This window comes from Bufo gargarizans, chromosome 2 (assembly GCF_014858855.1).
Source record: "Bufo gargarizans isolate SCDJY-AF-19 chromosome 2, ASM1485885v1, whole genome shotgun sequence".
Classification (NCBI taxonomy): domain Eukaryota; kingdom Metazoa; phylum Chordata; class Amphibia; order Anura; family Bufonidae; genus Bufo; species Bufo gargarizans.
Genome location: NC_058081.1, coordinates 93621862 through 93637002, shown reverse-complemented (window position 1 = coordinate 93637002; position 15141 = coordinate 93621862). Strand labels below are relative to the sequence as shown.

General features: G+C 45.1%; 1 protein-coding gene across 1 annotated transcript in view; it reads right to left on the bottom strand.

The window, feature by feature from the left end:
- The window catches only part of LOC122929523 (tetraspanin-15-like), a 238986-nt gene that overhangs the window by 151443 nt on the left and 72402 nt on the right, over positions 1-15141 (bottom strand). The window contains exon 2 of the mRNA XM_044283124.1: positions 6838-7023. Within this exon, the coding sequence (XP_044139059.1) occupies positions 6838-7023 (186 nt within the window). The remainder of the gene's footprint in view (positions 1-6837; positions 7024-15141) is intronic.

Sequence of the window (15141 nt, the reverse complement as noted above, 5' to 3'; positions counted from 1 at the left end):
ATCCAAGGCAAATAGCTGATCACCAAGTTGGCGTTAATCTAAGAAAAGACTAGGCTATGTTTACATTACAAAATTTCAAGCATTATTACGGCATAAACTTCATACTGAATTTCAGTGCAGACCACATACAATCTGCATATTCCTTACACATGCGCAATAAAATTTCTGCGCTGATATTTGGTATTTTTGTGCCATGGAAAGAGGCATCTCCCATACTTTGGATGGAAGTTGCCATGATGAATATCTAACTGGAAAACAGCAGCACACCTGTGGCTGAAATCTGAGGGTCAGCCTTCTGTCTTCGGAGAATACATGCCAGAAATTATTATGTCATTAGTCTCATTCCAATCATATTTCAGTGTTTTCATATTTCCCTCGCCTGGCCATGGATTTGGGACACCTCATCATTTCAGTTCTCTGGCGCCATAACCACAATGTTGCTACTTGATCACTCATGCCTGGGAGGACCCTGCTTCCATTGTATGTGTAATTTTTTTAGGCAATGAAACTGTTTTAGCAGCTTGATAACGGGTTGGGGCACTCTACTGCTAACAATGTCTATTGGGGGCACTCTGCTGCCTTCATTTTATATATGGCTCAGTCTGCTGGCACTTTTTATTGGGGGCACTCCAATGCTGGGTTGCCAACCATCCAGAAACCTCTGGAAAGTCCGTAAAAATAGGCCACTTTTTTCCTGGCATCCGTGAAAAAAAAAATAGATGCGCCCGTGAATTTTTTGAGGCTGGTTTCACTTGACTAAATTATTTTCGTGGTAATTATGATCATTTTACAGCTCATAGCAAATGCCGGTAATTAGTTTTTATACTGAGCTACAGACCGGGTGGATAAAAATCAATGATTTTTAAAAAATAAATAAAAAAAAATCAGATTTTTTGGATTTAAATCGGATTTTTTTGATTTAAATCAGATTTTTTTTTATATAAAATGCTTTTTGAGGAAAATATATTACCATCCAAAGGTTATTTCATTATGAAATAAATATTACTTTTTTTAATTATGTAGAATAAGGCTGTATATGTTAAATTCCATTATTCCATTCACAATGTCATGCTCTTCCAGAGGTTTTTGTAAGATTACTGGGTAGTTTCTCTGCCTACAAGATATTATCACAGATGCTTGGTTTAATTTTGGAGTTCTCAAAACTGAATTTATAACATGAAAAGAGTTGAGAAAAAGATCTTAATCCTAACTTCTACAAACCTATAAATACAGAATCAACCCCTTCAGTGCTAAGTTTAAAGTTCAGTGAATAGAATATAAACAATATTTTTCTGATTGTTTGGAGTGGAATAGATCTGCACAAGAAGAAAGTGAAACTAAGTGTAAGGAGGAAAAGGCAAGCAGACAAGGAGTACTACAAAATGAAAGTGAAACTTTCTGAGCACAGTACTGCACAGCCACAGACAGACAAGTCTTTGGATCTTTTTGTGTGTATGACCTGAGGTTTATCACATTCTTTCCTTGGAGGAAAAAATGGCAGCAGGCCGTAAAAGAGACCCAGTTTGGCAATATTTTAATGAAGTTCCTTTACCTATCGGTAAGGCAGGCATGCGTGCAAAATGCAAACACTGCAACAAACATGGATGTTTAAGCAAATAACATGCTGTAATGTTATTGTTTCAGTTGAATAAATCCTATTTAAATTGTTATTATTAAGGTAATGATTATTTTTCTCCTTCCTAAGTACAACAGAAAAATTGTCCAAATATGAATCTTTATGTAAAAAACTATGATTTAAATCAAGCCTTACTGACTAGTGATTTAAATCGGTTTGATTTAAATCAAATCCACCCTGGCTACAGACATGGATTACTTATCTTCCTCATTCATTATGGTTTTCCAGTTCGTCCATGTTTTGGCTGTCCGTGATTTTTGGATAAGTTGTCCAGAAAAAAGAAAAATTCTGTCTGGCTAATCTGCTCCAATGTCACTGCTTGTGGAAGCACTAGACTGCTATGATGGCATGGCCTGTGCTTGTGGGTAAAGTTAAAGGGACTGCTCCGGTTCCAGTGGATATCCACTTCATGATGCCAGGCTTGACACACAAGAAATGACTCTGACCTTTCAATCAAACCGCTCTGGCTGAGACAGGTCAATGCAGTTACCAGCTGAGCAGGCATTTCCTATGCTTTGAGACAGGACCAGTAGGAACCCAAGTATCAAACGGGACTGGTGAGGAATCGGTGAGTTGAGTAATCATTTTTTATTTTTTTTTCATTTTTAAACCCTTCTGTGCATTTTTTTTTTTAAATACAAAATTATTTCACAGGAAACCCCCTTTTAATGTCTGCACGGCATCTCAAGTCTCCCCAGAAATAATTCTTAAAAGTCAGCAAGTATGATTTCATCTTCTACCAGGTTAATGACGACACACCCTTTCCGAGCTAACACATAGTAGTACAGGTCAGAGTCAGACGGCCTCCTCCTCCGTCCTTTCTTCTCTGCTCGATAGGACGGGAAGAAAAATCCCTATACAGAAGTGCGGGAAGTTGCAAAAATGATACAAATGTATAATATTATTATCCGAATAATATATAGTTTGCTGTTTAGCTTAAATAAAAAGACACTAAAATCTTCCACGCAGACCCAAACTGCATCTTAAAAGATTCGAAGCAGAAAAACGGCACATTCCTGTCTCCATCTGTGAATAATATTACGAGACAGAACACACTATCAACCACAATATTAAGCTAAGGCTTTTGTAGGATGAAAACGTCTAGCGTTGTAGAATGCATTAGACATTTATGATTTTTACATTAAGCAACCCCCTCCTTATACAAACCTGCCTTATATATAATCCCGTAAGAAATACAATTATGCAAACATGAAAATCCAGTGCCGCCGAAGATGTAAATACCCTCGAGGGTGAAACATTTCATCTACAGGCTGTCAGCAGAACACAAGGTTAAGCCATGAATAATTGATGGTCTCAGGTAATCAGAGGCAGTGATTGTATCGCCACACTTTAACGCTCCATACTGTGATTTCTGCACACAAGAACTACTGTACACAGATGGAGACAATCTCTCGGGGACTCATTTTACATATTACAATGTCACCACCTGCCTGGGATTGTGTCATCAAAGGGTGATTGGAGCTTATTATGTGCACCTTGGGGTCTCCAAGTTTTTAGCTCATATCTACTCCATAGGACTGACTCAGGCAGATGGGCTCTTATCGCCTGGATTACTGAATATTTTATAATTAAAGAGATGCATTTTGGCACTTTCTGTGCAGCAAATGGTCCAATCTTCACTGCATCCTGAGCCAGGACAATCCTGCAGGAAAGTGAAACTTTGAAAACTTAGTGAACTTTAAACTTCTTCTAGTATTAGCATACTATATTAAGTACTGTGCGCAGCGAGTCCTTAAAGGGGTTGTCCGCTTTTTTCTATATTGATGACCTATTCTCAGGATAGGTCATCAATATCAGGATGGCAGGGGGCTGACTCTGGACACCCCCATTGATCAGCTGCTGCCTTCTCTTCACTGTTAACCTGCTCACCGTCTCGACTGCAGCGGCAAGCAGAGTAATTACAACTCTGTTATCCCATTCACTTCAGTGGGACGGCTCCTTCCTATTTAGGTGATACAATGTCGACAGCGAGCAGGTAAAAAGTGAAGAGAAGGCAGCGCCGTGTTCTCTTCATAAAGCTGATCGGCAGGGTGCCGGGTGTCGGATCCCCGCCGATCTGATATTGATGGCCTATCCTAAGAATAGGTAATCAATATAAAAAAAAAGCGGACAACCCCTTTAAAGAGGTTTTCTAGGATTCTGATGGTGATGGCCTATCCTTAAGATAGGTCATCATTATCTGATCGATGAGGGTCCAACTCCCGGCACACATGTATCAATGCCACTTTCTTGATGCATTGTTGGCGGAAATACTAACGGACACTTTGTGTGTGTGATGTATAAAGTGTTTGCACCAAAAATGATTGCTTGCAATGCGTGTGCCACTTTGTGTTCATATTAGACAACTGGGACAGAGTGACTTTCTAGTCAGAGCTTTAAAATGAAACTTTAAAAAAAAAACTGCAAAAAAGTGACATCTTTGTGCCGCGAGTACGCTAGCATGAAATGTAAGCCACAAAACTAAAACAACGTGCCATACCTTCTCCACTATCAAATTCAATAAATGGATTGTACGAAAAGATATATTTGTCAGAAAATATTGATACGTGTGGGCCAGTGACTAATTATTGGGTTCCTAAGAAACTGCCCCTAAAATATCTACATGTGCGGGCACACTGGTGACGGCGACTGTCAATACCCTGTGTAAAGTGCAGGAGAATACACTGGTGCTAATAAAATTAATGGCTAAAAAAAAACACCTGAATCATTTTTAAAAGGTTGCCTTTTAGGTCATCAACCATTAGCTCTGCAGAAGTTAGAAATAGCTGAAAATACACTCCACTTTCTGCAGAGGTGTCCTTCCCTATCTTTCCCCTTGGCTAAACATATCCTGAGATGACACAAGATGCCCAGCTTGGTTTAAAAATACACAATTTTGCGATACTCTGTCATCAACGGTCTATCCTATATGTGTTAATATGAGGCCACCCAGTGGCTGTGCTGTGGACTGCGACATGTCAAGGGTTTTCCTAGCATTTTGAAGAATTCTACTAAATTAGTCCTTAAAGGGGTTTTCCAGGATTTTACTATCAATAGCCTACACAATGGTCAGAGCTTCCCCACTACAATGGTGCATCCTGAGGATAGGCCATCAATAGTTAAATCCTGGACAACCCTTTAACCAAATTCAAGCTAACGTCTGGCTCATGTATGTGGACCCTGTCAATTGTGGGAACTATGGGTATCTTTTGGGTGCTTGTGCAGCTTTCCAGTCGGTGCCTGTCGTGACTCACCCAGGAACTTTCATGGAAAATGACTCACTGTGAAGTCTATGAGAGCGCTGACGTCCTTCCTGCCGTTTGGCAGTTCATTGACTCTTTGTGACAATCAAAGGTAACATACTGAGGCAGAAAGAGGGAGAGAGGTGGTGGAGCAAAGCAGCCCAGAACCATGGAATGAAACACTTTCAGTTTCTGAATTAGGAAGCAAAAAGCTGTGCTTTGCAGAGAAAGACCACGCAGAACGCCCGTACGCAGAACGCCCGTACGCAATGCAGGATCCACATGCAGATTACCGCTAAATGCTGAGCAGCAAGTACCGATGCACACCAGCAATTATCGGCAATCCACCCGTGAATCCGGCGGTCAGATTTTTTCACACTGCATAAGGAACCGAACGAAAAATAAATGAAACAGGAAAAAATTATTTGTATGGAGATCATTAGCATAATTAATACAGAAATTTTGCTTCATTGAATTACAATGTATTGACTCCATATGAAACATAAACAATGCACAAAAATTGATGGAGCATGGTCATTTATAATGAGTGCCGTCTCATGAGCCAAAACAGCATCACAGCAAGAACTCAAAGTATCATCAAATCAATGTATGATCTGGTGTTATGGGGAATACTTTACACACTGCCTAGACTCATAGATGCTGCTCTCGTACAGAACAGCACAGGAGACCGGAGAGACTGGTTTAAAGGGAACCTGTCACCGGGATTTTGTGTATAGAGCTGAGGACATGGGTGGCTAGATGGCCGCTAGCACATCCGCAATACCCAGTCCCCATAGCTCTGTGTGCTTTGATAGATATGTGAATTAATCTGAGATGAGTCCTGTCCCTGACTCATCTCACGTACAGGACTCATCTCAGGTTAATTTGCATATGTATCAAATCGGTTTTTTTACACAATAAAAGCACACAGAGCTATGGGGACTGGGTATTGCGGATTTGCTAGCGGCCATCTAGCAACCCATGTCCTCGGCTCTATACACAAAATCCCCTTGACAGGTTCCCTTTAAAGGGGTTTTGCAGCCATTTAATATTGATGACCTATCCTCGGGACCCGGCACCCTGCCAATTAGAGGAGGAGCTGCTCCACGCTAGCGCTGCCTCCTCTTCATTACATTGCACTACACGTCATCTTGGAGGTGCAGTGTAATGACGAGTACTTGCTCCATTCACTTTTTTTCCTGTATACTCTCAGTTGGCATTGATAATGTAATGTTTTGCATATTCAGATTGTTCCTCGTCTGCTGCGTATGTGATCATCCTGATATCATTAGAATGCTCTAGAAGCAAACCTTACATCCATTCAGCCCATTGTATATTATCATTAAAGGGGTTGTCTCACTTCAGCAAATGGCATTTATCATGTCGACCAAGTAAATACAAGGCACTTACTAATGTATTGTGATTGTCCATATTGCTTCCTTTTCTGGCTTGATTCATTTTTACATCACATTATACACTGCTCATATCCATGGTTATGACCACCCTGTAATCCAGCAGCTGTGGTCGTGCTTGCACACTATGGGAAAAAGCACCGGCATGGCTGGGACTCTGGTTGCCGGCCACCTCGTATCTGCTCTTCAGGTGTGGCCGCACCCCTGGAAAGCAGTGTATAATGTGATGGAAAAATGAATCAAGCCAAGAAAGGAAGCAATATGGACAATCACAATACATTAGTAAGTGCCTTGTATTAACTTTCTCTACATGATAAATGCCAAAATCTATTTACATACATCAGAGCAGTTTTTAGGGCCATTTTCCTATGTTCGTGACATTATAAACAGAGGTTGTTTTATAAAAAATTTGCTCTGGCAAGCTCATCACAAGGCTGCAGATTGCGTCCACATAACGCAGTCTCAGAGAACATGCCATATTTCTGTAGACCATAATGTCCGGCCAAAGATGACCTGTCTTACAAAACAGGAAATTCATAATACTTACAATTTTGAGCAGCAGTAAATTATCTCTTAGAGAACCAACCATCCCAATAAAGGAGACCACGAACATCAGGATGCCCAGGAGAAGCAGGATGATTGCTGGAGCCAGAAATATCCCTTCCAAAGTCTGATGCTTCCGCCGTTCACTCTCTGCGTATATTCCGATGCACAAGATCAAGAGGCCTATTAGCTAGAAGAAAACAGGGGACCTAATTAGGATCTGCTTGGCTGATGGTAACAAATATACAGATCAAACAATCATTAACGTAGTTAGTTATGCTGAGCTCTCTTTCCATAAGGAGGTACGAGTGAAGCTTCTAGAACCCCAACCTCCTGAGAAATCAACTGCTAAGAAAATCATTGAGATATTAATCAGAATTTACACCAGCAATATAACCAGAAAAGATAGATGTCAACTAGAAGATGACATTTGTCTGCCATTGTCGTCATACTGCTGGGATCAGCAATCTCTGGCACTCCAGCTGCTGTAAAACTACAACTCCCAGCATTCACAATTGCTCTGCTGTTCTTGTAACTCCAATAGAAGTGAGAGGAGGATTCTGGGAGTTGTAGTTTTAGACCAGCTGGCGTGTTGGGGCTTGCTGATCCCTGTCATACTCGCAATTTCCAATGACATACTATTACAAGGGTATTCCAGGATCCTGATATTGATGGCCTATCATCAGGTCAGATCCATTTGTTTAGGACTTATCTGGAAAAAAAATTGTAAAAATCTGTCATAGTTTTAGGTCATATTCATTTAGAAATATAAAAATTCGAAAAGGCTCACAAACATTCAAGCACCGCTGTAAATTTCTGATATATATGAGCCAAAACTATATGAATAACATATCTACACAGTAATTATTATGGTGCTTAGTCATGCTGGTGGCACATTAGATAAATGTTGGCTGAACCTATCAATTTCAATAGTGCTGCAAGTGGATTTCTTTCATTAAGGCCTCATGCACACGACCGTTGTTTCATTCAGTGTCCATTGTTCCGTTTTTCGTGATTTTCTGCGGACCCATTGACTTTCAATGGGTCCGTTGAAAACTCGGCTGATGCACCGTTTGTCATCCGCGTCCGTGATCCGTGGTTTCAGTCCGTCCCAAAAATATAACCTGTCCTATTTTTTTCACGGAAAACGGTTCGCGGACCCATTCAAGTCAATGGGACCGTGAAAAAAAACACGGAGGCACACAAGATTGTCGTCCGTGTCCGTTTTTTTCCTATCATTTGCATGGCAAACTTGACTTAGACTTTTTTTTACTTTCCTTCATGTCTAGAGATCCTCCAAAAATAAAGGAAGACACACGGAAACAAAAACTGAAACGGATCACGGAACAACGGAACACCATTTTGCGGAACGGAACACAACAACGGTCGTGTGCATGAGGCCTAATGCGCAGCCGGCAGTACACATGTATGGACACTCGGCTGAACATGACAGCCAAATGAGTCATTCTTTGTTTAAGGGGGTTGTCACATGACAAAATATTGTACATTTTTCAAACCAGCAACTGAATCTGAATCTTTTTGTAATTGAATGTCATTAAAATATATTAAAGCCCCTGAGCTATTCACTGAAATCTATCTGTATAGCGCCACCAGCTGTTTGCCCTTTTTCTAAATTCTCTGTCCAGCTCATTGAGGTGGACACACAGGCTCAGTTCCATCCTTCAACTGCCACCAGCATCAGCAGACAGTAAATGGAGCAATAAATGGGCTTTTCTCTGGATCCATGTGAGGTACAGGGCTGGTTCTAAGTTTTTTTACAAAGAGACTTTCATGTACAAGTCACGGATGTTCCCGCTACAGGTGGCAGGAGATCAGTGAGACTGGCAACACGTGGTTTGATCTGACATGTTTTCCTTTAGGATCAAATGACTGTGACAAAACCAACCTCGCCACAGTGTTTTGGAGGGGGCTGTTTGCCAGCCTCCTGTCTCAGGATTATGGCCCATACTAACTTTAAAGAAGACAGGCCGGCCGCACAGCTTAAATCTGTCTTTGGAATTGTATTTTGTTATGTTAGGGTACCCAGATGGCTAGTTTAATTGTATTCGTGTGGTCTGAGTGCCATTCGCCTAATGATATGCACTCAGACTTAAGCTATCTGGGAATATGTTAAATGTCTGTGTTTGCTGGGAGGGTGTGACATTGTGTGTTTAAATGGTGATTTCTGTCCTGTTGTCCCCACATGTGTATTGGCGATTTCCCTTTGTCCTGAGAGATAATTGGATTATTCCTCGGTTGTCTCTGGGGCAGAGAGGAGGAAACCATGATGCATTGTGGGGATGTGTTGTATCTGTTCTGTGTGTCGCAGTCTCCATTCTGGTCCCCTGGGGGCGTGTCCACCAGATGGGGACCTGCATAAATACGGGCGGGTAGCCCTCAATAAAGTGTTCCTGTTTTATCCTTCATCATGTTGAGACTGGTGTTTGGATAACTGATCAAAACTGGGGGATTGCTATACGCTGAAGATTTGCTATACTCCCCTGGCATAACTACTAGCTCTTGTAAGAGCTGTTCCTGCTCTCTGGCTGTAGGAGAGGTTCACCCACTGGAGCCTGGTCGTAGGTCCAGGGTGGGTAGGAGACGGTGAGACCTCAACCAAGCGGTTTGTGGGGTCTGCAGTGCGTACGGTGTCAAGTGGAGTGCTTGGAGTCCTCGGAAAGCACTAGGAGCATCTAGCAACGGAGGTACTCAGTCGGGGTGCCAGGTGATCCGTTACAATGACGTATGTGTTGTTTCCGATGCTTGCCACATCTTCTTTCCCCAGGTGTTGCTATTATGGTCATTTAACCTTCTCTATTTATTGTTGTTTCTCCCACTATGCTATGTGGTTTTATAGTAGGGCTGAAACTATTACTCGGTTGAATCGAGTAATTCGACACAAAACAAAAATTAGCATTGAGGATTTGTTTGTGTCATGTGACCACTGAGCGGGAGTGAAGCGCTTGCCATTACTCACCGCTCCGTGGTTACCCGCCGGCCCGTACCGCGCTGGACTGTATCCTGATACATGATCAGGTCATAATGCAAGTAAGCGTGCACTATGACCCGACGCTGTGTGACGTCAGTGCAGCGCAGGGAAGAAGATGGAGGAGCCGTGGAGCGGCGCCCCTACAGGAAAGGTAAGTACTGGCGCTGGGGACATGGGTGGGGGGGGGAAGCTGATGGCACGGGGGAGGCTGATGAGTTTTCATAAAGAAAAAAGTGGCATGGGGGGGTGGCACTGGGGCGCAAGCTGATGGTACTGGGGGACAGTTGGTCGCACTGGGGGGCAGGTGGTAGGACTGGGGTGCAAGCTGGTGGCACTGAGGGGCAAGCTGGTGGCACTGAGAGGGCAGCTGATGGCAATGGGGGGAGCCTGATGGCACTGGGGTGGCAGTTGGTGGCGCTTGGGAGCAGCTGGTGTCACTGGGGGGGGGGCTGATGGCACTGAGGGGGCAGCTGATGGCACTGAGGGGAGACGGGTGGCACTGGATGGCAGCTGATAGCACTAGGGGGCAGCTGGTGGCACTGGGGGGGCAGCTGATGGCACTGGGGGGCCGATTATGGCACTAAGGGGAGCCTGAAGGCACTGGATGGCGACTGATGGCACTGGGGGGGAAAAACAGCTGGTGGCGCTGGGGGGGCAGCTGATGGCTCTGGAGGGAGCCTGATGGCCCTGGAAGGCAGCTTGTGGCACTGAGGGGGCAGATGATGGCACTGAGGGGGGCAGATGATGGAACTGAGGGGGGCAGCTGATGGCACTGAGGTGGCAGCTGATGCCACTGGGGGGAGCCTGATGGCCCTGGATGGCAGCTGATAGCACTGGGGGAGCAGCTGGTGGCACTGGGGGGAAGCTTATAGTACTGAGGGGGCAGATGATGGAACTGGGGGGGCAGATGATGGCACTGGGGGGGCAGCTGATGGCAACTGGGGGGGCGGTACGGGCCGGCGGGTAACCACGGAGCGGTGAGTAAAGGCAAGCGCTTCACTCCCGCTCAGTGGTCACATGACACAAACAAATCCTCAATGCTAATTTTTGTTTTGTGTCGAATTACTCGATTCAACCGAGTAATAGTTTCAGCCCTACTATAAAACCACATAGCATAGTGGGAGAAACAACAATAAATAGAGAAGGTTAAATGACCATAATAGCAACACCTGGGGAAAGCTGATGGCACGGTGTGAAAAGCTTTTTTGTTATTAGAGTACTCGATTAAGCGTTGGATTAATCGATAGAATACTTGATTACAAAAATTGTCAATAGCTACAGCCCTAGTTTATAGCTTCAGTTTTAGTTGTGGATAGTTGGTGTGTGAATCTCGGCTGCGTTCCTGGTGCTGCCATAGCCACTTGAAGTTACGTGTTTTCTTTCCCTTTTGTATTTTGTTTGTGTTGCATTTCCCTGTAATTTGTATTAAGCCCCGAGGGAGACTCCTGTTCATCCTTCCTTTTGGAGGAACAGGTTGTCTCAGTCCTGACATTAGTATCAGGGTCCTATAGGGTGAGTTAGGACATTAGGTATTCCGGTGTATTAACTCACCTACCTTTGGGGTCTGTTCATACTGGTAGTTAGGCCTCTTGCACCCGAATGTGTGCGCCCTGTGGCCGTGCTGTGGCCGGAAAATTGCAGGCCGCAATGCAAGAACACCCACCGTGGGGCAGCCGCACCCACCGCGATCCGGCCGTTCCGCAAAAAGATAAGACCTGTTTTTTTTTTTTTTTGCGGAACGGAAGTACGGGAGGAAACCCCACGGAAGCACTCCGTAGTGCTTCAGTTCCGTATCTCCGGATTTGCAGACCCATTGAAGTGAATGGGTCCACATCCGTTATTTAAGAATGAACACGGAATGGTGTCCGTGTATTGCGGATCTGCAAATGCGGTCCGCAATACGGCCACGGAGCGCACAGATTCGTCTGCAATAAGCCTTAGTCAGGACTTTGATTAGGGTTTTACTAGGCGGTGTCCATCTCCTTTCCCTAGGTTCCAGGCCTTATTCCCTCACCCCTTTCCCTTCTATGTTTGGTGTGTTGTTTCCCTCCCACACCCGAACGTGACGGTACTATATGATAACAGATTTGAATTTTTTTACTTTATTCATGGGATAACCAACTTAAGTCTGACCACTGTGGTTTTAACTTTATAAATGGTTCTTTGTGGTTGTCCACATCCTGAATATATGTCTAGCTTCCCTTTTTTTGCTGAACCTCTCATGTAACTCACAGAACTCTTGATTTTCTGAACACAGACAAAGCAGTCCTTTCTCTGGCTGCAGCAATCTCTGGTTTAGCAATGTAAGTGACATTTGTGCCATTGGTGTGCCAAATGTTAATGATGTACAGTAGTGTTGGGCGAGCATTTTCACTCGAGCTAAGCAGCCAATAAACATGCAGGGAAGTACTGGCCCTTACTGTAATGTCGTAGCCATGTTGGTTACTGGTATTACAGTGATTGGCTGGACGGAACGCGTCATCGGGTGCTATATAGCACCCGATGAAACGTGGTTCGGCTCAGTCTTAGAGAGAGCTGCAGCAGAAGGGACAGATAGTGTAGGGACAGGAATTGTTAAGTGTTGAAAGGTGTTAGAGACCCAAAAGTCCTTTTGCTGCAATATATATTATTAGCACTAAATTGCGTACAATTGTTTGGCCGCTGGTGACAGCGACATTACCTCTGCTACAACTGTTTTTTTAACGTTTGCGCATCCTAAATATCTGTGACAATCAGTCTAATTTATTTGCGCATACACTAACAAAACCTGCGCTACTGTACGTGTGACATACTTGCAAGCACATACCGTATACCATTTAATATGCTCAAGGTGAGCAGTAAGGGACGGGGAAGTGGCTGTACTGCTGATGGTACACGGAAAGGCTATGGCCCTGGGCGCAGTAAAACTGTGCCTGCTGCCAGAGCACAAGAAACACACTCATCCACGATACCTAGCTTCATGTCCCAGTTTGCAGGGCGGAGCAGGACACCACTCTCGAACTCACACCAGTGCAACCAGGTGGTCGATTGGATTGCAGCAGATAATGCTTCCAGTCGGTTAAGCACTACCCTGTCTTCCACAAAGTCCAGTTTCAGTAGCCAACAGTCTGGTCAACAGAATCCTCACCCTGACCCTCCTTCCTCCCACCATGGAGAGTCTTAGCAAAAAAGTGATCACACACTTGGATATTCCACAGGAGCTCTTTTCAGTGCCATTCCTTGATTTGGGCCTCTCAACAAGCCCGCTTGAAGAGGGACATGAGGAGATCTTGTGCACTGATTCCCAAACTCTTAAGCATCAACAGCCAGAAGATGACGTGGGGAATGGCAATTAGTGTCTTACAAGGTGGATGATGATGATGATGAGACACAGTTGCCAATAAGTCAACGGCAATTAGTGCCTCAAGAGGTTGATGATGAGGATGAGACACAGTTGTCAAGGATGACCAGAGCAAGGAAGTGGAAGAGGAGGTGGTGGACAATGAAATCACTGACCCAACCTGGGAAGGTGGCAAGCCGAGCGAGGACAGCAGTACAGAGGGGGAGGGATTTGCAGCACCGCAACAGGCTGGAAGAGGCAGTGGGGTGGCAAAAGGGAGAAGGCGGGCCAAACCAAACAGGCCTGCAACTGTTCCCCGGAGCACACCCTTGCAGCAATCTCCCTTGCCAAGGGGTAGGTGTTCCGCAGTCTGGCGCTTTTTTAAGGAAAGTGCGGACAATACAAGAATTGTCATTTACAACCTGTACCATACCAAAATGAGCAGGGGTGTGAACACTAGCAACCTCACCACCACCAGCATGATCCGCCACATGGCATCAAAGCACCCTAATAGGTGGGTCGAACGCCTGGGTCCACAATCAGTGTCTGCGGGTCACATTACTGCCTTCTCTTCCCTTGTGTTATGTGCTGGCCAATCCCCTGTCCAAGACGCAGGCCCGAATGCCTCCCACCCTGCACCTGGATCCACTTCTGTGTCCCACCGCAGCTTACAGATGTCCATACCCCAGGTCTTTAAATGAAAGCGCAAATACCTAGCCACCCACCCACAGGCCATAGCACTAAATGTGCACCTTTCCAAATTGCTGGCCCTGGAAATGTTTCGATTTAGGCTTGTGGACACTGAGGCTTTCCGCAGTCTGATGATGGCGGCCGTCCCTCGTTGCTCAGTCCCCAGCCACCACTATTTTTCCCGGTGTGCCGTCCCCGCCTTACACCAGCATGTGTCCCGTAACACCACCCGTGCCTTGACCAACGCAGTTATTGGGAATGTCCACTTAACGAATGACACATGGACAAGTGCTTTTGGCCAGGGATGCTACATTTCCCTGACGGCACACTAGGTGAACGTTGTGGAAGCCGGGAGCGAGTTGTACCCCCTGATGGCACAGGTGCTACCCAAGCCAAGGATTGCAGGCCCTACTTCCATCTGGATTTCCGCCATCACTTACATTAATTGCTACAACCCCCCTACTCCTCCACCTACTTCTCCACTTCCACCTCTAAATTCTCATCTTGCAGCACCAGTCAGCCATCAGTCAATAGCTGGAAGCAGTGTAGCACTGCAGTGAGGAAGTGGCAACAGGCCGTGCTGAAACTACTTTGCCGCCAAGCTGTGGCAGGGTATAAGGGACCAGACTGAGCTGTGGCTCTCGCCACTCAACCTACAACTAGGCATGGTTGTGTCTGATAATGGCCATAACTTGGTGGCAGCATTGGAGCTCAGCAAGCTCACACTCATACCATGCCTAGCCCATGTGTTCAACTTAGTGGTTCAGCGGTTTCTCAAAACCCACCCCAATTTGCCTGAGCTACTGGTGAAGGTGCGCCACTTTTGTGTGCCCATTTCCGAAAGTCATCTACAGCTGCCACCAGTCTGGCAACGCTGGAGCAGTGCTTGCAATTGCCAGCTCACCGACTGTTGTGCGATGCGAGCACGCATTGGAACTCCACGTTCCACATATTGGCCAGGCTTTGTGAGCGGCAGAATGTAGTAGTGGAATACCAGCTGCAACATGGTCGTCGCCTTTCCAGTCAGCTTCCGCTCTTCGCAACCGAAGAGTGGGCATGGATGTCTGACCTCTGAGGTTTTACGCGACTTTGAGGAATCAACACAGATGGTGAGCAGCGATGCCGCTATTATCAGCCGAACTACTTCTGTGTCTACTGAAACGCTTGCTGCTCACAATGAAGGCGGATGCTTTGCATGTGGAAGGCAGACAGTACACAGGGTGGTAGCCAGACCACCCTCAGTTCATCTTCTCAGCGCAAATTGGATGATGATGATGAGGAGGAGCAGGAGACGGTTGCCTCTGCTACAG